Genomic DNA, 22931 nt, shown 5'->3' with positions numbered 1-22931 from the left:
CTGGGTTTGTGGCAGGAAGCTTCTGACATGGCCCCCAGTGATCCTTGCCTACCAGTACTCATTCTCTTGTGCAAGTATTCCTCCTAGAGTGTAGCTGGACCCACTGACTTCCTTCTAACAACAGAACATGCAAACGTAATGGGATGTCAATTTTCTGAAGAGTGTGCGGAGAACTGATACTATTTCTTTCTTTAATATTGGGTAGAATTTCATGTATGTTTTGTAGAAATTAGAAGCTATCTGGGCCTGGAAAGTTGTGCTAAATTCAATTTCTCCAATAAATACAGTGTTCTTCAGGTTATCTATTTCATTCTGAGTGCATTTTGATAGTTTGTGTCTTCTATGTAATTTGTCCATTTCATCGAAGTTGTTTATTACCATAAAGTTGTTCATAATAGTTTCTCATTATTCTTTCAGTATCTATAGATATTATGCTATCAAGTCTCTCATTTCTATATTATATTAGTAATTTATGTCTTTTATCTTTTTCCTGATCAGTCTTGCTAGCGGTTTGAGCTTTGCTAATTTTATCAAAAAACCAGCTTTTGTTCATAAGAAAACCTACTGAAACACATAATTTTTTCCATTTTTTCATTTCATTGATTTCTGCTTTCATTGATTCCACTCCACTCATTCATTATTCCCTCTTTTCTATTTACTCTGGTTTAAAATTTGCTTTTTTTTTTCTAGTTTCTAGGTAGAAGCTGAGGTTATTTGAGACCCTTTTTCTTTTCAATATAATACTTAGTGCTACTGCTTTTCTAAGGACTATTTTAACTACTTCAGATGATGTAACTTATCATTTACTTTGCATAGAGAAGAGAAATAGCCTAAGGCTAAAATATATATAAATTCATATGAAATGGTGAATGGCTTGGTTGATTGGTCAGGAGCCCAGAAAGGCAAGGACATGGGTCCAAGGGGGCAAAGTAGAAGTGACCCTGCTCATCCCTCCCAGTGAGCTTCCTGGGGAAGCTGTGCTTATTATCCTCATAACTCTGGGAGGCTCTGGGTCATATCACTAGGTTCGGGGAATCTAGGTGAAGGAACAAAGATCCAGGCCCCCTGAGCAAACTGTGACAATCAAGAAAGGCCATCTCAGCTTTAGAGCCCCCTGTAGGGGTTGTCTGAGGCCTTTGTTGAATTTGTAGAATTTGCCCAATTCTGCTTCCTTTCCTTCTCTAATAGCTATTGGTCCTGAAAGCACATCCTAATAAACTTCCTGCAAGTTAATTTAGAGGCAGTTTGTTTCCTGGATAACCTAACCTATAACAGGCAGCTGAACAGTATTTGCTGATGTAGGGAATAGTGGAAGAGAAATGTAGCTCGAAATTTGATTTTTAATTTCAGAAATGTTCTGGGCATTACTATGTCTATTTCAATAGATTTAACATACGAGTTAGGCATTCAGAGGAGAGAGAAGAGCCAAAGATTTGGGATTTCTTGATAGAAAAGCTGTGAATTAAAGCCCTGAGTGTTTGTAGGAATGCTAATAGAGTGGGCACAGAAAGAGAAGTGAGCCACGAGCAGAAATTTAGAGGACAGCAACATTTAAATAAGAGGTAGAAAAAGAGTAGCTCTAAAATAAATTGTAGTGGGAAAGTCATGGACATCAGAGAAGAAGCAGGAAGATTTGGTATTATGAAAGCTAAGCGAGTTTCAAGAAAGGTGAGGTTGAAAACATTTGTGTTTCAAAGAAGGTAAATAGGCAAAAAGTGTTCACTGGATAAGAAGCTATTACTCTGACTTTAGAGAGAAGCATTTACTGGACTGGCAGGAATAGGAGTCAAATATATCAGAGAAAGGACAACTATTCCCCAAATATAGTGATGCTGTTCTGGAAGAGTCCCTCAGATGCTTGCTGGTTTGTCTGAAAAACTGGTCTTTTCTTCAGTTACCCACAGGCAGATAGGGTTCCTTATGATTAACCCACCGGGGAAATGACTGAATTATAAAAATGTGGTATTCATAACCTAAATCTGGAACATCACTGGGGTTTACTGCGGACTCAACATCATTTTTTCTTTTTAACTAATTGGCAATACTGCAGACACTACCTTGCATTTGTACATACATATGGCAAGTTCTCTCAACTTTCAAGAATGATTTTTTTTTTTAATCGGTCCTTCATCACTGTGGTCTTGAGTCAATCATTAGTATCTTGAACTATAATATGACATTTGCTTGACTTGTAAACAAAGGGCCTCAAGTTTCTGTGTTATCTAGACCCTCTGTTGCCTCTCTTCCCTTATATCAGACTATTTTCTCCCCATCTGTACTATTCCTCAAACATGTAAAGCCCACTCTCACCTTGGGACCTTTGTATTCGATAGTCTTTCTGTTTGGAATTTTCACCAATATCTGCACAGTCAGCTCTTAAGCCTCCATTGGAATGTCACCTTCATATACGTCTATGGCCACTCAATTTACAACAGCAAACCCTAACCCCTGTTCACCATTCTGAACTCTATCATGTTTTCCTCTTTTACTTTGTCTCTGAAGTACTCCTTATCTTTAAATACTGCTCACTGATTTATTTGGTCATTTTACCACTAGAATGAAAAAGCATCATGTGCTAAGGATCTCTGCTCTGTTTTCTGATGTCCCAGCGCTTAGGAAAGTATCTGACACATTGTAAGTATTTAACAGATACTTGCTGAATGAATGAACAAATATGTATGGTTCTAATAAGAACTTATATTTGTTATTCACTGGAAAGAAGGAATAGCGGGAACTAAGGGCTACAGGGTCTTTTTGTCATTGTTGTTTAGTCGCTAAGTCATGTCTGACTCTTTTGTGACCCCACAGACTATAGCCCGCCAGGCTGCTCTGTCCATGGGATTTCCCAGGCAAGAATACCGGAGTGTGTTGCCATTTCCTTCTGAGGAAATTAAGGGTACCATAGTGAGGAAATAAGAGGACATGGGAAAAAATATTCGTGAGGAAAAACAAAATATAAAGCAGTATCCAGGGAGGGCACAGGATGAAGGGAATTTGTCTTAAAGATCAGACAGAAAGAGAGAAAGGAAGAGAAAGGGGAAGAGTGAGGGAGGGAGACAGACACCTTTAAATGATGATGGAGGCAAGTGAGAAAAAGACAGGGTAACATAGTGAGGACACACAGTGGAAAGAGGTTTAAGGATGGAGAAGTCAAGATCAAATATTTTAGTTCTGACAATGCTGGACTTAAAGTGAAAAAATATGTACAAAACTGTATAAAGGGAAGAAAGGTTGAAAATACAAGATTTTGATGTTTCTAAATAGCAGGGGGTTACAGCAGTCTATGAGTACTGAAAATTATTCCATAAATATTTCACTTACCTGATCTAGGTTTGAAAGACTGTTTGGATCTTGACTGAGTGTTTGGTACTGGCCCCGGAGCCTGTCACCTGCTGCAATTCTCCTGAACTTCTTGAGATCCACCACGTATAAGGCGCTGCAAGAAATGTATACTCCTTGACAGCCAGTCTTGTTCATGTATATTTACTTTCCTCTAGTGACTATCTACAGTGATGGTATCAACTTTAGATATCCTTGGGTCTAACACAATGAATCTTTTCATAATTTGCTCCCCATGTCTAATACTATTTCCAAGGAATTTGAGGTTTGATTTGATGCTGTTAAGACCCACATCCTCTTAGGGTCACTGCCAAGTTTTCTAAGATCTCCTGAAACTCATGGCCCTACAAAACAATAATAGCTTTTTTTTCAAATTAAAAAAAATTTATTTGGCTGCGCCAGGTCTCAGATGCGGCATGTGGGATCTAGTTCCCATAACAAAGATTGAACCTAGGCCCCCTGCATTGGGAGCATGGAGTCTGAACCACTGGACTACCAGGGAAGTCCCCATAATATCAGCTTTGAAGACAGTATCTACATTCTGTTACGTGATAGACAAAGTTTAAATCTTCTGCAGTAGTTAGGAACAGATAGTAGAGTCAGGTTACTTGGGTTTAACTCCTGGCTCAGCTTTGGACTAGCAGCGTAAGCATGGGCCAGGGACAAAAATGCTGTATGCCTCAGTTTTCACATCTATAAAATAGGGATGATAACAGTATCAAAAGGCTGTCATAGAGATTTTATGAGTTAACAGATGTTAAATCTTATAAGAGTGACTGGCATGTAATAAGCACTATATAATTGGTTGCTGTTATTTTATAATTTCAAAGAAAACTGAGCCTTGTGATTCAAAAAGTTATTCACTCAAAGATAAGAGTATGAATTTTCTTACCTGATATGGTATTTCCTTTTTAGAAGATGTGATGCCCAGTATCCTGTTTTCCAGAAGCGATATCCATCCATTTCTGTGCGGCTATCACAGAAGGGAGTATACCCGTAAGGAGCTCCATCCAAGTCAAAATCTCGAAGTTCTTTCAGGTCATGTCTCACAATCTAAATAACAGAACAGTTTCTCTGATGAAGACTATAAAATAATAGCAGCCCTTTTAATGTGACTCTCAGGTCATCATTATCTTGTTGTAGAAAAGACAGAGAACTGAGTTTTCCCCACAGTTCTTTCATCCAGCACGTGTTTACCAAGTTTCTATTTTTCCCCCTTGTCCTCACAGGTTAAAAGAAACTTAAAATTTACATACCTAGTCTGTATGTTAGTGGTTTTACTCATTAATAAGAATAGTTTGTTACATCATTCTTAATCAAGATATTTTTAAACTGAAGTACAGTTGATACATTATAGTATATAAGTTGCAGGTATATGATAGTGACTCACAATTATTAAAGGTTATATTTCATTTATAGTTATTACAGAATATTGGCTATATCCCTCATGTTGTACAATATATTCTTGTAGCTTTTTTATACCTAAGAGCTTGTACCTCTTAATCTCCTACCCATATATTTGCCTTTCCTTCCTTCCCTCTCACCACTGGTAACCACTAGTTTGTTCTCTATGAGTCTGCTTTCTGTTTTATTCACTAGTTTGTTGCACTTTTTAGATGCCACGTATAAGTTATATAACATATCTGTGTTTCTCTGTCTGAATTATTTCACTGAGCATAATGCCCTACAAGTCAATTCATGCTGCAAATGGCAACATTCCATTCTTTTTTTATGGCTGAGTAGTAATATGTATCACATTCTGTATTCATTCATCTGTTGATGGACACTTAGATTGCTTTCATATCTTGGCAACTTAAAATAATGCTGCTATGAACATTGGGGTATATATGTCCTTTTGAATTAGTGTTTTTGTTTCTTTCAGTTATACACCCAGGACTGGGATTGCTGGGTCACATGGTTGTTCTAGAAAAAGTTTTTTTGAGGAACCTCCATACTATTTTCCACAGTGGCTGTACCAATTTACATTCCCACCAATAGTGTAGAAGGGTTCCCTTTTCTCCACATCCTCACCAATATTTGTTATTTGTGCTCTTTTTGATGATAGCCATTCTGACATGTGTGAGGTGTTATCTCATTGTGGTTTGATTTATAATCAAGGAATTCTGAACAAAACATATTTTGGTAAGCCATTAAATATATAAGTACACAGCTCTTAATTTCTCAAGGTATAGATTAATAATTCAAAACAATTTTTATGCTGTATCTCTATTACTGTAAATATATTGGCAAATGTTAGTTTTAATCATAAAGAAAAATCTTCTGATTATTCTCAATGGCTTCAATGAAGTAATACTAGCCTGTTTGATTTTTTAATAGATTCTAGCCTGCTAGAAAAATATTACTGCATATATAATGGGAAAGAAAAATCAATTTTATGTTAGTATGTTTGAAAATACTTCATTACACTTTTGCCTACTTTCTTAGTTTTTAATTATAATTATTCACATTTATCAATTTGGAAAACAATACAAAGATAACAGAATTTAGAATACATAGATATAATATAGAAGTATATTATAAAATAGGATTTGAAAATATACTTTAGTACTAAATAATATACTAACTTGTGCATTTAACTTATATAACACTTATATTTACATATTATTGTTTTTAGAAATTCTGTGTATTTTAAAAGTAATTATTATTATTATTATTATTTTTTACCATTAATGGTTACAAAGGCAGGTAAGGAGGGAAGGATAAAAATCATAAAAATTTCTGTTGAAAGCTGAGGACCATAATTTTTTTGGCCAAATTAGGCTTTTTTAAAGTGGCACAATAATGGGATTTGGTTATTGCTAATTGCCAAAGAATGTTGCTGAAGGAGGAAAAAGAGAGATGAGTGTGTGTAATTGCTAATGTTTCCAGCAAGAAGAAACAGTTCACTTTAAACAAATTTCAGCTCATATCCACAGGAATTCATATAGCTACTTTTTTTTTTTTAATTTTTTTTTATTAGTTGGAGGCTAATTACTTCACAACATTTCAGTGGGTTTTGTCGTACATTGATATGAATCAGCCATAGATTTACACGTATTTCCATATAGCTACTTTTACTGTGATGATTTATATAAGTATTTGTTTTATTTTTAACTACCAAAAAAAAAAAAACTACCTCAGAGGAAAAATTGCCATGTCTTAAGGAATAACTGGTACTTCTGGCAAAACTTTTGATTTTCCTCTGGAATGCAGATTATCTTTAGAAAAGATACTTTGCTTATATATTAAAATTATGTCTTATGTTTACATAGCATGGCAACAAAGATAGCAATAAACAGCAGCAACATAAAGTGTGTCCTATACTTAGAAGTATAAAACAGTTAAAGTACTCTTAAAAACAACAGTTAATCTTATTACCTGGTCAGCATCAACAAAAATGATTTTGTCCACTGCAAGAGGGAAAAGGACATCAAGGAAAAGAATCTTATAACCCCAAATAATCCGCTGTTTTTCTGTCTGTTGATGAAGCCACCGGGGCCACCTATACTGGACCAGTTCATACTGGAATCCATACTCCTTAGCCATGTGCGGGATCACTTCCTAAAACACACACACAAATCAAAGAATATGTTTAAGGAACAGAAGGTAGTATTTGTTTCAGAGAAAAAATGTTAACATTTTAAAAGTTAGAGTTTACTACAAATCGTTACAAATGAACTGGTAAAATGTCTTAAATGGTTGTCTTCTACAACTTATACCTATCAATAAGAAATATGATGATGCTGACAAATATAAAAAGATAAGTATACATGAAAAGTGAAAAAAGTTTTAGTCACTCAGTTGTGTCTGACTCTTTGAAACCCCATGGATGTGTAGCCCACCAGGCTTCTTTGTCTATGGGATTCTCCAGGCAAGAATACTGGAGAGGGTAGCCATTCCCTTCTCCAGGGGATCTTTCTGATCCAGGGGTTGAACCTGGGTCTCCTGAGTTTCAGGTAGATTTTTTTTACTATCTGAGCCAGCAGGGAAGCCCTTTAAAGACATTAAAAAAATAGGTACACTAATATTAATTAGCAGGCTTATTAATTAACTAAGATAACTGTTCCTCTAGTTTTACTACTAATGTTTGACCTGAAAAACTTAATGATAGAAAAGAAAGCCTCTGGATCTTGGAACACCTATGAATCAAACACTTCACGCACATGTCCACATGCTGGTTAATCAGAGACACCAAAGATGTGAAAGGTGTAAAAAAAAAAAAAAAAAAACCACACAAAATGAGTTGTAAACTGATAAATTATATTCTTGATATAAGTATCTGAGATTTATGACTATTTACTTCAAGGATTAAAAACACAACCCCCAATAAAAACCCTGTACACAAGGTCTGAATGGGCTTCTTTAATTAGCAACACTCCATGTATGCTGTCCCAGTTCTACTAGGAGATACAAACTCTGTGCACACAACTCCACTGGGAGAGGAAAAGGAAAGCTTGGTCTGGTCTCCCCTGGATTCTGTCCTATGCGTCTCTTTGCTTTGCTGATTTTACTCTGCATCCTTTTGCTGTAATAAACTATGTAACTCTGAGTGAAACTGCTTTTCTGAGTTCTGTGAGACCTAGTGGGTTCTTGAACTTAGGGGTGGTCTTGGATACCTCCTAATTGTGCAAGTCAGCTGTGTAACTTCTGAGTCTTGGTTTTCTGGGAATAGCACTTTATGCAAAGCAATGGAATAATGGAGGTAAAATACTCAGAAATGTACCTGGCAATACCAAGGAATAAAAGCATGGTTGGCTGTTTTTATTTCTGCTTTCACCACTGGTTTGGGTCTAGAAAGAGAACTCCTTTAACTGTTATTGAAACAGATCCTAACTTCCCAGGAATCTGATTAATAGGAAGAAACGGGGCAAAAGTATGGGGCTAAGTAAAGGGGAACAGACGCTCCTAAACATAAAATGCCACAGACAGTAACTGCAGTGCCGGCAGGACCACAGCACCACGCACTGCATGCGACACCAGAGCCTTCACTCTTCGTGGCTCCGTCTAACTATCTTCTGTGGCACAGTCTTCACGTGTTCTAGATACTACTGTTCTTGTCTTTCTTTGTAAAAATATGACAAAAATCTAATTTTTAAAATTAACAATCTGCACATATTTTTCATTGCCAACTTTTATCATGAAAATCCACTAATCCTAATTTTGAGGTTACTTAAAAATAAACCATCTCCTGTTGTCCTTTTAATCACTGCTTTAAATAAAAGCTACACAGAATTTTTAAGCCAGATAAAAAATATTGAATACCAAGTTTTAATTGATTATATATAATAATTTGAGTAGATATACATTTCAAAAGACTCATTCTGAAAAGAGAAATGTTACAAAGATATAAATAATTTATTATTGAAATATTAACCACCTATATAAAAAATTAATGTACTTACTTTAAATGTTGGTGAGAGATAATTTTTAAGAAACCAGAACTTCACTGGTGTTTTTGTGTTCCGTAAAACAGAAAGCATCATAATTCTGCATAAAACAATAAACTCAATAAATTCACATTAATAGGGGTTCATCCTACTTCTCTTAAGGCATTTAAATATTTAAAGATATTAACTAGTTTATCACTATGAATTATGCAGAAACAGAGTGAAGTGTCTTCAAATACTATGGCTGCTCATCAAGTATGTAACATATAAGAATATAATATAGGTGTATATATATAGATATACATACATATGTATATATATACATATATATGCCTGCTATAGACTAAATGGACTGCCTGTTTGTTCCAGCTGACAGAAGAAAGAAGCTAGTCTGAAACAGTATTTAGTTTAACTAGAGTCTAATATCTTGGCTCTATTACTGTGTCATTCTCTCAGTCGTGTCCGACTCTTTGCAGCGCTACGGACTGTAGCCCGCCAGACTCCTCTGTCCATGGGATTTCCCAGGCAAGAAATACTGGAGTGGGTTGCCGTGTCCTCCTATAGGGGATCTTCCCCGACCAGGCATTGAACCCATGCCTCCTGCACTGCTGGCAGATTCTTTACTGCCTGAGCCGCCGGGGAAGCCCTGTGTCATTAACAGCAGCTGTATAAACCTTGAAGGCCTGAACAGCCTATCTTGATAAATTCACTGGATAAGCCATGTGTTTTGCTATTCTAGACCTCTGCTTGGAGAGGATACAGATGTATCTAAAGTACCATCTTAAAATGTCAACACATCTTCAAATATTTTTGAGGCATTCTCTATGATCCTTCTATATATACAGTTGAAAAAATAGCCCTCTGTAGTTTATAAACATTGCTCCCTCTTCTCAGACTCCTCCTTTTTATAAAACAAGGTATTTCTTTACCAGAAGAAAATTTCCTATATATTCTTTATTCTCTCACATCTTACTACAAAATATGTCCATTTTCTAACCTTAAGGTGTATTGGCATTTCAAATCAAACTTAAAATTTCACTGTGTTTAGAAAATACACTTCTCTCAAAATTTTAGGTTAAAAAAAAAAAGCAAGGTGCAAAGCAGTATGTACTGTGTTGTTATTTTGGTAAAAGAGTTAAAAAATATACATTTGAGCTTGTATTGAGCAGGTATTAAAATAATAACATTGGTTTCCTGTGAGAAAGTGAATTGGGGATCAAGGGAACAGAGGTGGGAGATTTTTTTCACTGTAATTTCTTTCATTCTTTTAAACTTTAAAAATTATTTTTGGACCATGTAAGTGTATTCCTTTCCAAAACACTAGATTAAAAAAATGCCTACCTTAAAAAGCGTTCATATAAATGGCCAGAAGCAACTGAAAAAATGTTTAGAACATCTTTTTCCTTATCTTCTTGTTTATGGAGCCTCCTTGTGAAACTTGGAATAAAAAAAAAACTACTGATCATTAGTTTCTTAATACACATCTGCACACTTTACATACCTAAATAAAGTACTGAATTTGATAAGAGATAAAAACAGGAATGCTTTTCTAAATGAATGGTTAGTACACTGTAAATAAGTACTTACCCTAAAAATTATGATTTATATTTAAACATGACAATATAACTTGAAATTTTATGATTTTTTAAAAATGGACAACACAGAATGCAATTATATTTTCTGTAGATTAATGAGATAATACTTTTGAATCTTTGTGAGTTACAAAAGTTATCTTAAGAGCACAGAATGAGTTGCAGCATGCCATGGCCACATGCAATGTTTTGAGGCTTTTGTTACGACAGGTATTTTTGAAATCTTTTCTCACTGTAAACCCCCAATTAAGAAAAATACAGTTGATTCAGGGAGGGGAAGAAAAAAATCACTTGAAGTTAGGATTAAAACTCAGACATAAAAGCGAAAGCACTCTAACATACACTTATGTATCTGGAGGAGTCACCATTCCCCAAGACTTATCTTCTCTCTTCCTAACAAAGCAGCGCTTTGTTTTGGTACCCCTTCTGTACAGTAAGTGGCTACGCCATAGGTTAACAATATCTTTATTCCTTTCTGTCTCTACCTTCTGGTTTCTGTATGAACAGATACACTTTAAAATACCCAGATTCTAAACAAGTCTACTCAACTCATCTCAAAACGAGTGAGTCTGAGACTTTCTCGATCGGGAACCAGTTCAACAGCATACTGGGACAGTAACATCATTCTTCTCATCAAACAAGAAGTCAACTTATAGAAAAAGAAGCCTAAACTGGGCAAGCTCTTCTTGTAAACCTTTGTCTGAAAGTGAAGGCAGCACAAATAACAGAACTATGTGTTGGAGATGTCTGGACCACATCACCTGAATGCTCAAAGTCAGCTCTGCTCCTGAACTCTTTATTTTTTTTTTTTCATTTATTTTTATTAGTTGGAGGCTAATTACTTTACAATATTGTAGTGGGTTTTGTCATACATTGACATGAATCAGCCATGGTTTCCTGAACTCTTTAGATGTGTGAGCTGATATATTCCTTTTCTGATTAATACAGGTCCCAACCTAACTTAAATATTTCCTATGATATTTAACATCTCAGCTAACCTGGGCTACTTCCTGTTCTGTAAGACACATACCCAATCTTTCTGACTTCAGGTAACCAGGTACCTTCTCTTTCTGTCCATCCTTTAGAATATATCTTAGCCATGCACTCCTCCAGTCTTTTCTGAGGTTCCTTCTCTCCTCTGATTTGAATAGCCCTTTACGTTCATTCATCTTACAGCTCCAGTTTCCTATCTCGTATCAGTAATATTTATGTATTGTCTTATCCTTTCTAGAGAACACCTGTGCTTAACTTAAATGTTTACCATGTGCAGGGCTTCCACACACTAGACTCTTGATGGGTCTATAGTTATATGTTAAAACATTCATTAGTAATTACCTTTTAATGGAATCCCACATTCCTCTTTTCTTTTCACCTTTATCAGAAAGGATATCTTCCTTGATTTTATCTGGCTTTTTCCGTACCTAGGTAGCATGGTAAAGAAAAACTTTAGAATTTTATAGATTTAAATATTATGCTGCATGGATAGAAATATCTTGGGCAGGTGACTCTTGTAAATCTAAGATGTGGTTTAGTCATTAAGTCATGTCCGACTCTTTGTGACTCCTTGGACAAGAGTCCCCCAGGCTCTTCTGTCCATGGGGTCTTCCAGGCAGGAATACTGGAATGGGTTGGCATTTCCTTCTCCAGGGGATCTTCCCCACCCAGGGATCGAACCTGGATTTCCTGTATTGCAGGTGGATTCTTTAGCAACTGAGCCACCAGGGAAGCCCTAAATAGTTACAGTAAATGAAGCCAAAAAAGATCTTAGTACTTTATAGACACAATCTGATTTCAACCATCAGTTCAGTCTGTTGTTTTCAGTTCTTTTGTAATAACCTCCACACTGCTAAATAATGTGCTTACATGTGTACTTACTGATTTATCAACTGTAGATGTCATCTACTGTATATCTGGTTCACAGAGTTTAGACATTATTCATCCTTTGTCACAAAGGACGAGTAGCTTACTTCTATCACTCTTCCCTTCCCGTCTTTGTCTGGAGGTTCTGGTAATACTATCTTTATCATTAGTTTTTCTACTGAGTATTTTTGTAACTTTAAGTAATCCTTAAATGTATATTTTTTATTCCAACAAATTCAACAGTTTCTCTTACACATATCCTGTAATAAGGATACTAGCATCTCTACCTTTTCCCTTTGTCTCAACTTACATTAGCTAAACCTTTACTTTAGCATTGTAAATATGGATAAAATTTACATTTACCTTGGTCAATATAACTATCTTTTGCATTGTTTATTCTACAACTTGAAAAATCAATAAAAAGTACATATTGTGACACTGTAAATACTGCTCAATTGAGTCTGAAAGGTTACTACATTTCCTCCACAGTTACGATGGTATGACCACCATACTCTTCCTGGTTCACACGGATTCTGCTTTCTCACATCAATAGATAAGCATTTTTTTCTTGGAATTTTATTGTATTTTTCTTGTGGTAAGATATTTCTTCATTGTATACCTAATATTTTCCAATTTATTATTCATGTTACTTAATCATCTGGAATTCCTATCTTTCTGAACACATTTTTCTTGGGGCTTAACAATGAATTGCTTCTTTCAAGCTTTCTTTGCATTGGTTTTCACATTAATTTCATCATTTCTTGAAATACCCATTTTCCTCTTTCTTGTTCTTTATTCTCTTTGTGATGGCAAACACCTTCAAGAACAGGTGTGAAAGGTAATTTTTCTAAATCGTCACCCTTCAGAGAATATTTGCCTAAAGAATCCCAGGTTCAAAATAACTGTCCTCAAAACACTGAAGTCTTTGTTTCGTTGTCTTGAAAAATAAAACATCTGATGCTACTGTTAGAGTCATTCTAACGTCATTGAAGTGACTTGTCTTTTCTCTTTGGTAGTTTCTAGGATCTTGTGTGGGCCATTTATCACTCATTCTAATTTGTGGACCTCTTGATGTGAATATGTTTGCCTCTCTTTATCTGTGGGATACTTTCCCTCCTCCATTTTCTGTTCTTCCTTCCTGGAATTCCTACTGGTGAGCTGCTGGAATTCATGGGCTGACCCTTTATGTTGCTTATCTTTTCTCTTCCCTTTTTCCCATCCTTTTGTGTAATTTGGAAACACAGAAGGTGAGCAGATAGAACTGTTATTAAAAAACAACTGAAGGACCTAGGTATGGTTAGGCTGTAGAACGTCTTCAGGCATGGCATGACTATCATCCTCAACAAAGATTTGATGACTTTGGTGAAGGAGTCAGACCTGCTCTATACCAGGCAAGAATAGGTAAAATTAGAGCCAATATGGAGAGTGAAAAAATTCAGCTCATCAAAAAGAAAACTTAATACAGAAATTTTTCAATGGTCAAAATTCCTCAAATTTAAAACACCTGAAGTCTCCCAGCAGAAAAAATATTTTTCTTTCCTGTTTGTAGGGCTAGGACAATACTAGCTGGAATGCTGGTCCTAAAGGATTTGGGTTGACTTGGTAACTTAAGCAGCTGCTCTGAGTTTATGGGGTTTTCATTTGAAATGATTAGAAGGAAATGTATCAAGGCCAGAATGTAAGTTTCCGCTCCTGAGAAAAGAAGCCAAGGTCAATACAGTAAAAATAGCATCAAAGGTGAGTGTAAACAACATGTATACACTGATCAAGGATAAAGAGCAGAGGTGATAAGGAACAGGTTATGATGTGGGATGCAAGGCAAATTCTGATTAATTTGGTAGTTTAAGATCTATGCAATATATAAGTTAAGAGTTCTGGTTGCCTACTATTATGCTTCAAATAATACCTGTACCTCACTCTGTCTTTCATCACCTTCTTGAACTCCACTTAAATGGATTTTATTAAACACTCAAAAGTATTTTATAAAGTTTAATTACCTTACCCTTATGGCAGACATATAAGGAGGATTCCATTATTAACTCTGTATTATAGATAAGAAAAATGAGTTAGAAAGAGGTTAAGCAATCTGTCCAAGGTCACATAGCGAGTGAGCGGCAGAGCCAGGTTTAAATGTAACCCTGGTGTCTTAGAGTTCACACTCTATCCTCTGCCTTTTATATACTCTCTATTGTATATTCCTCTTTTTCCATGTCTCTGTTGCATATAGGATACTTCTCTTGGTCTATCTTCCAACTCACTATCTCTTGAGGCCTGTTAAAGCAAAAAACTGAGTTCTCTTGTCATTGTATTGCTCAGTTTTAGAAGTTCTACTTTAAAACAGATCAGATATGCCCTTTTTATAGTTTTTTTCCTCCCTGCAATTGTTTTCAAGCTTGTCTTTTATTTCTTTAAACACTGTAGGCATAGTTTCAGTGTCTCTGTCAATAATGCTAACATATGGAGTGTTTGTTTATTTGCTTTCTGTTACTCACTGTTTCTGCTGGTTTTGTGTATTTGGATATAGTAGTCTTATTCCAGAGATATATGGATATTTCTGTCAGATGCCTGTAAAACCTTATCTATCTGGAACCATTTTAGTACAAACTCAAGGTTCAGGGTTCCCTTGATTGTTTTGTTGTTGTTGTTCAAACAGTAACATGTTGTTGTCGCTAAGTCATATCTGACTCTTTGTAACCCATGGGCTGCAGTATGCCAGGCTTCCCTGTCCTTTGCCATTATTTAGATGCTATTAATTTTGGCTAGGGATTCCCTGGTGGCTCAGAGGTTGAAGTGTCTGCCTGCAATGCGGGAGACCTGGGTTCGATCCCTGGGTCGGGAAGATCCCCTGGAGAAGGAAATGGCAACCCACTCCAGTATTCTTGCCTGGAGAATCCCATGGACAGAGGAGCCTGGTGGGCTACAGTCCATGGGGTCGCAAAGAGTTGGACACGACTGAGCGACTTCACTTCACTTCTTCAATTTTGGCTAAAAGACTGTGTGGTATCCTTTACTATGGTTCATCCTTCCCCTGAAGCTATAGCCAGCTTATAGCAGAGAGGGTCTTCTTTGTCAGGGTCCAGGGTTTTAATTAATTTATGTCCCCATCACCTTGCAAATTAAATCACAGTGATAGTTCAAGTGAACCAGAATGGACAAATGTTCGAGGGCCACAGCAGCTTTCTTGGGTTATAAGAAGCTTCTGTGCTTGCTCATTTCACTAGGCTCTCATTTTCTGTTTAATTTTGGTTTTGTATTTCCTTGTTATCATTACTGTCAGCTCCTCATTGCTTTTAAAATGTTAATAAACATTTCACCCGACAATCTTTTTTTTTTTTTTACTGATTTCAAGTATTAAGTAGGTGGGTTCATCCAAAAGAATTAATGCTGCCATCATTAAAAATTTTGCCGGTTTTTGTTTCTGTAAAGGAAAGAAACATCACTTTGTTTTTCCTGTTGAAAGGGATAGCTTTTCAACATGCATTCCCAATCTCATCTCCAAAGCCTAATTTATAAGACTGTGCTCACTTGTTTCACTCATGTCTGACTCTTTGTGACCCCATGGACTGTAGCCCACCAGGCTCCTCTGTCTGTAGGATACAACAGGAAAGAATACTGGAGTGGGTTGCCATGCCCTCCTCCAGGGGATCTTCCTGACACAGGGATTAAACCCACATCTCCTGCATCTCCAGAGGATTCTTCACTGCTAAGCCACCAGGGGAGCACAGTTTATAACATTACTTGGCTGCAAATATAGTAGATACATCATAACTTAAAAAAATTCTTTTCTTCTATGTTTAAGTGTGCTGCTTTCCCTTCATGATTTAATTCTCTTCCTCCTTCCATTGCCAGAATTTCAATATGACATTTTAGGTAGTAAAACTGTGAAATTATTTGTAAAATAAAAATTAATTGAGAACAAAAAAGATAATTCCCTTAAGAACAAAGTCTATGAAGTGTTTTGGCCTCACACACTTGTACTTCCAGTATTTTGCTTTTGAAGCTGTTTATAACAACGACAACATCTCCTAGGTCTGGTGGAGAGTCAGTTCCTTCATGCCTAGAAGCACAAAAACATGTAAGTGTTTATGCCCAATTTAAGAAAAGACATACAATTATAATCATATAAATCACAGAATAAATTCATTCTGAAACAATAAGTATAATCTTATTTGTGCATATGTAATATTTACTGTTTGCATAGTCAATTAAGGTATGCTGCAATACACTATAATTTTCAAAATTACCAAATTTTAACTTAATATAAATAAGATTATACACAAATAACTCACTAAACTTGATATCGCCTAACTCAAAAAAGTAGATTATAGCTTATCTTTAATACTGTATAGTAAGATTATCACAAAAGCAATCTTTCATATATTGCAATGATAATTAAAATATGAAACATTTTCTAGACTTTCAGTTGTTTATAAAGCATAACAAAAGGAATTGTACACCATACAACTATTTTTCAGTATCTATTAGCCATTTTCAAATACCAAAAATTTGAAGCACATTGTTAAACTTAAAAGACTGAAAATATGTCTCTCATGTCCATCTGCATCACTTGAAGCTATTTTATATTACACATTATGTATTTCACTGTCAGTTTTCAACACTGCATAAGTCAATCAAATATGACAACTTTGCTCAAAAAATTTTTATAGTATTTTCACTATGAACTGAAAAATGCTACTGTAAAAAACATTTACAATAAAACTGAATTTTTTCAAAGAGGGAAAACAACAGAGGTCAAGTTAGTAGATATTTTGCATTCAGTCAGATTTATAACACACACTTGAAAATTTTTCTAAAATGAAAACCTGGGGATTCTAGGGCTATGCTGACTATCATATGCCTTTGACTCTTACTCCCCGTTCCTCTGATGAGGTGCCTAAACCACAGTAGGAAGCACAGCCCTGCCCAGGAATATAATCACTAGGAAAAAAAAAGTATTCCAGCTTATGAAGTAGAAATATCCAAAGCCACAGTGAGCCATCACCTCACTCCTGTCAGAATGGCTATCACAAAAAAAGAACACAAACAACAAATGTTGGCAAGGATATGGAGGAAAGGGAACCTTCTTACACTGTTGGTGGGATTGTAAACTGGTACAGTCACTATGGACAACAGTATGGAGATTTCTCAAAAAACTAAAAATAGAACTACCATATGACCCAGCAATTTCAGTCCTGGGTATGTACCCAAAAGAAACAAAAACACTAACTTGAAAAGATAGATGTTCACCCCATTGTTAATAGCAATATTACTTATAATCGCCAAGATATGGAAACCACAATATCCCTCAACAGATGAATGGATAAAGACGCCACGGGGGTGGGGGTGGGGTGTGTGTGTGTACAGCCATTTAATCATTAAAAAAGAATGAAATTTTGCATTTTCAGCAATATAAATGGACTTGGAGGGCATTATGTTAAGTGAGATAAGTCAGACAGAGAAAGACAAATACTGAAAGATATCACTTATTTGTGACATCTAAAAAATACAACGAATGAGGGACTAAAACAAAAAAGGAGCAGACTGACTGATATAGAGAACAAAGCAGTGGTTACCAGTGGGGAGCAGGAAGGAGGGCAGTGCACTGGAGGAATAGGGAAAAAAGTGTTAATATGGAATTACATGACATTATGTGTGTGAAACTTCTGAAAATTGTAAAGCACTCCAGAATTTAAAGAATCTTTTCATTCAATAAAAAATAAAAGCACTAAAAAAGAATTGAGCATTCTCAGCTTTGTGTACTTAAATTATTAAGCATGTCTGCTGAATGACACCATGTTCTAGGCACTATAAGGAAAAGGGGAAAAACAATGGAAAAAAAGCACAATAATCCCTACCCCTATATTATTCTTGTTGGGCACACTGCCTATTATAATAATAGGTGCTCAATGAATACTTGCTGAAATAAATGAAAAATTAAAGATATTAAGCCTGGAGGAGGAAATGGCAACCCACTCTAGTACTATTCTTGCCCGGAGAATCCCATGGAGAGAGGAGCCTGGCAGGTTACAGTCCATGGGGTCGCAAGAGTCGGACACGACTTAGTGACTAAACCTCCTCCTACAGATATTAAGAGGTATAAAAAAGTTTACTAGGTGTTAGCAACCCTTTCATGGATTAGAACCTTGTTGTGGGGAAGGGGCTTGCATAACTCAATGAAGCTATGAGCCATGCCCAGGAGGGTCACCCGAGATAGTCCCATCACTTCATGGCAAACAAAAGGAGAAAAAGTGGAAACAATGGCACGTTTTGTTTCTTGGGCTTCAATATCACTGCAGATGGTGACTGCAGCCATGAAATTAAAAGACGCTTGCTCCTTGGAAGGAAAGCTATGAGAAATCTACACAGTGAATTAAAAAGCACAGACATCTCTTTGCCAACAAAGATCTGTGTAGTCAAAGCTACAGTTTTTCCAGCAGTCATGTACAGATGTGAGAGTTGGACCATAAAGAAAGCTGAGCACAGAAGATTCTGGACTGTGGTGTTGGAGAAGACTCTTGAGAGTCCCTTGGACTGCAAGGAGATCCAACCAGTCCATCCTAAAGGAGATCAGTCCTGGGTGTTCATTGGACGGACTGATGCTGAAGCTGAAGCTCCAGTACTTTGGCAACCTGATGCGAAAAGCTGACTCATTAGAAGAACCCTGATGCTGGGAAAGAGTAAAGGCAAAAGGAAAAGGGGACAGCAGAGGGTGAGATGGTAAGCTAGCATCACTAACTCAAGGACATGAATCTGAGCAAATTCCGGGTGATAGTGGAGGACAGAGGAGACTGGTATGCTGCAGTTCATGAGGCTGCAAAGGGTTGGACACGACTTAGTGACTGAACAACAACTACAGGTGTTGGCAAACTATGGCTGGTGAGCAAAATCAAGTTGGTGGGTGAGTTTTGAATGGCCCCTGCACTAAAAATGGTTTTTACATTTTAAAATGGTTGTTGAAAAAAACAATATTGGCAAAAATCATATGTGCCCTCAGACAGTAAATATTTACTATTGGCTCCTTGTAGAAAAAATATGATGATATCTGCTTTGTACTAGGCTCATTGATGAGTAGGAAATTACTGAGAAACCAATTTTTATCTATAAAAATGAAAAACTGAATTTATAGATAATGGCTTTTCTATATAAGATATATATATTATATAGTCATTAAACTATAAATATGTTTACAGTGTTAACATGGAAAATTCTTTAGAAAATAATAAGGAGATGGAGTAAAGAACAAGATGTATACATTAGGCATACCTTTTGTATTTTTGAAACAAAACAGTAAGAATAAATGTTACAGTTTTATAAGTAGTTTTCGTTTTATTATAATCGCATTTGTGAATGTTTTAGCTGTTTTGATGATCTTTGTTATGTCACACTAAAATTTTTTTATATATAAAAATTTTAAAGTTGTTTATATAACTCACCCAACTATTTGATAAATATCTTCAGATCTTCCTTGGCGTAATTTCAGTATCCAAGCACCTGGGTTTGCTTTTAATTGAAAATATCCCTTTTAAGATGAGAAAAATATGATCACAGTTACATGAATGAAAACAGCATCCAACTGTTCAAGAAATATTATTCAGGAATACTCCAACAGTATTCCACTAACTCTGGAATAATTTCCATAAATGAATTCCAAGAAAGAAGATTTTGTAATAGCCTATAAAAGCATATTCTGAATGTACGACCCCCTTCGTTTTTGTTTTAATTACCGTATTGAAGGATTTTTCCCCTAGGAGCTATACAGCAACAGCAGGATAAAAATTATTTCATCTTTTTATTAGGAAAACTTAGAGGATTTCACCAAAACTTCTAATTGAGTATGGATGTACTTACGAGATTGGCCATCACTATCGTATCTACCACAACAGGTTTATTTTTTGTGCCCAGCGTAAACTGCAGACCCCGAGGAGGTTGGTCTGTTGTTAAGTCAAAGCAGTGTCCTTCTAGTAGTAGATATTCTAGTTCGTATTCTGCTGTGACAGCTTTCTCAATCTAGGAGGACATATGTCATTGTTTTGGGGTTAGTAATTCTCATAATGTAAATTCTGTAATAAATACACGTGATTGTTTTATTATTAGCCAAAGTATTTTCAGGGGCAGTCTCAAGTCTTCCTTTTAGCTGAGTGAACCTAACAGTTAAGTGAATTTCTTGAACACTAAAGCTTATGATTAATTTTCTTCCATTCCTGTAATACCAGCTCCACCATCATGATATACGCACCAAAATTATAAAAGAGATGTGAGCACAGATGGGTGCTCGCTGAGTCCAGTTCTCATAATTTTACTGTTTTTAAGAACAAGAAATAAGTAGTTTCTTGAAAACAGTACTTGTTTCAACAACTTTAGCTAGGTTATCAACCAGTTGTTAAAATACTACTACTCTAGTGATGAACTTCATATACTTCATTAACCTATATCCATAATCCCTACAGCATTTTGTTTTTCTTTATGTAACTTTATAACTTACATCTTTTAAATGAATATTGTCAAGGTCACAGTTGCTATGTACTATTTCAACCAACCAGCTTTCAGGAGTGATCATATTGAGGGTTAGAAGAGGTGATTCAGGGATATCCAAGAATTTTGCCACTGGTCCAGTAATATCATTAGCTGTTAACATCAGTTCTGGTTCCAGAACAAAACGGTAAAAACTGTTGGCAGAAAACAGATAAAATATGTACTGCGATCAAAACTGAGATTTCTTCTAAAATATTTTAAAATCACAAATGGCTTAAAAACATGACCAGAAAATCTTAAAAAGACTAAAAACACACTATACTGACGTTAATGCTTATGTAAGTGGTAGACAATCATTATTATTTTTTATACTATTATCTATTATAAGACTATATATTATATACCCTTGTTAATTATTTCTTAATGAACACGAATCCCTTTAAGATACACTGACTTATGCAGGTTCCAGGAGTTTATGATCTGAATTCACTCACTGATCCTTCTTCAAATGTGACCGCGGTTTATTTTTAGTGATTTTATTAGCTCTTAGCACTATTAATAATATTAAGAGAAATGATAACCAGAAAGCAAGTAAAATTTAAGCTAAAGTTCTGGTACTAATTTAAAAAGTGCAATTAAAAACAAACAGGAGTGAGTTTAAAGCAGCTGCTTATTAACAGAACTTTCAGAAGTATCAGCAATTATTAGTGTATTTTTAACCTTACCTTCCAGTGTCTTACATAGTAAGAAATAGTTATATTACTAAGAACAGTGACTTTCACTATTTTGGGACTACAATCAAGGTGTCAGCTGTGCTGTGGTTATCTCAGGACTCCATGAGGGAGGAATCCACCCCCAGGCTCCTGCAGCTCCTCACTAGTGCTTGGCTGGAGATGGCACTCAGTCCTTAGCACAAGAGCATTTCCAGCAAGCTTAGCGAAGCACACAAGAGCAGGAGAGAGAATGCCGGCAAGACAGAAGTCACAGCCTCTTATAACCTAACTGCAGAAGAGACATTCCCTCAGTTTTGCCATACCCTGTTCATTAGAAGCAAATCATCATACACAACCTGCACTCAAGGAGAATCTAGGTAGGGTGTGAATCCCCAGAGGCAGAGTCAAAACAGAGAGAGTAGGAGGAGACGGTGAAGAGAACACAGTCCAAACCAAGTACCGGGTACTGTCAAAGGCAGCAGAAATGTCATTAAGAAGTATCCTATGGATTTTGCAAGCAGCAATTTGTGAATTAGTAAAAATAATTCAGTGGCAAAGAGGATAAAGACTAACTTTAGTGGGAGGTTCAAGTGAATGAGAGATGAAGAGGGGGGGTTGGCCATACTTAAGAGAACCTGACATGAGCAAGAATGGAGAAGAGAAGGAAGAGGCAGGGCTCCACAGGGCAGGACGTTAAGGGAGCAGTTTATTTTCTTTTTAAAAACTGAATAACTTCTGAGACTGAAAGAAAAGGGCTAGTAGAGAGGTTAGAGATATGGAACAAGGAACTATGTGATAAAAGCAAGGATCTAGAAATAAATGGCAAAACACAGGATCACCTTAACCAAGAGGAAAGATGACAACTCTTCCCGTACCACACAGGAAGCCTGGAGAGGTACAGGAGACAGAGGAGGAACCGAGGGAATTCCTGCCCATAACCTCTGTCATCTCGGAGAAGCATGAGACAGCATTTTATAAGTTAACGTCTATGAATTGTTAAAAAAAAAAAAAAAGTTAATAAACAGAAACCTCAAATACAATCAGGAGACTACACTGGGGAGTACTCACAGCCTCTGATGATAACATAGCCCAACAGGAAGAAGAAAGACTTCTCTTCTTCCCTGGCAAGGACTCAGACATGAGAAGCCATGGGCTCACTGTTTACTACAGACGCCCGCTACCCCGACTTCCTTTCCTCTCTAAGAGTTCTCCTTCCTCTGCCTTGTGCAGAGACTTGTACGTGGCACTCTGTGGTTGCTGACCATGAATTGCAATTCTCTGCTGATCCTGAAAAAACCCATCTTTTCTGGAGAAATATCTAGCAATCTATTTGTTTTAGGTCAACAGAACTAATGTGTCAACTAGTTTTCTTAATATATGCTACTAAGTATACAAGACACTGTTGAACTCGTAGGTTAAAACGAGTTCAACAGATTTTTGTCTTGTGCACCATTATTAACCACTTGCAGCATCTATCTGGTATATTAGGTATTATTTCACTTTAGAGAAGTCAAGTTCTCTTCCTTCTAACAAATTGTGCTAGATTATGTTTAATATTCTCACTCTTT

General features: G+C 36.2%; 1 protein-coding gene across 2 annotated transcripts in view; it reads right to left on the bottom strand.

The window, feature by feature from the left end:
• UGGT2 (UDP-glucose glycoprotein glucosyltransferase 2) overlaps positions 1 to 22931 on the bottom strand; it is a 136861-nt gene that overhangs the window by 9796 nt on the left and 104134 nt on the right. The window contains exons 27-36 of one of the 2 annotated variants that reach the window (XM_043478321.1): positions 20661 to 20844; positions 20027 to 20185; positions 19612 to 19697; positions 16151 to 16235; positions 11654 to 11739; positions 10068 to 10163; positions 8742 to 8826; positions 6718 to 6900; positions 4232 to 4392; positions 3322 to 3436 (exon numbers count right to left, since the gene is read on the bottom strand). In XM_043478321.1, coding sequence (XP_043334256.1) covers positions 3322 to 3436; positions 4232 to 4392; positions 6718 to 6900; positions 8742 to 8826; positions 10068 to 10163; positions 11654 to 11739; positions 16151 to 16235; positions 19612 to 19697; positions 20027 to 20185; positions 20661 to 20844 — 1240 coding nt within the window. Of the gene's footprint in view, positions 1 to 3321; positions 3437 to 4231; positions 4393 to 6717; positions 6901 to 8741; positions 8827 to 10067; positions 10182 to 11653; positions 11740 to 16150; positions 16236 to 19611; positions 19698 to 20026; positions 20186 to 20660; positions 20845 to 22931 lie in introns of both variants that reach the window. The other variant, XM_043478322.1, reaches the window with a different exon arrangement.

This window comes from Cervus canadensis, chromosome 9 (assembly GCF_019320065.1).
Source record: "Cervus canadensis isolate Bull #8, Minnesota chromosome 9, ASM1932006v1, whole genome shotgun sequence".
NCBI classification, from domain to species: Eukaryota; Metazoa; Chordata; class Mammalia; order Artiodactyla; family Cervidae; genus Cervus; species Cervus canadensis.
Note: the sequence above shows the minus strand (reverse complement) of the source record. Positions and strands in the feature narration are given on the sequence as shown.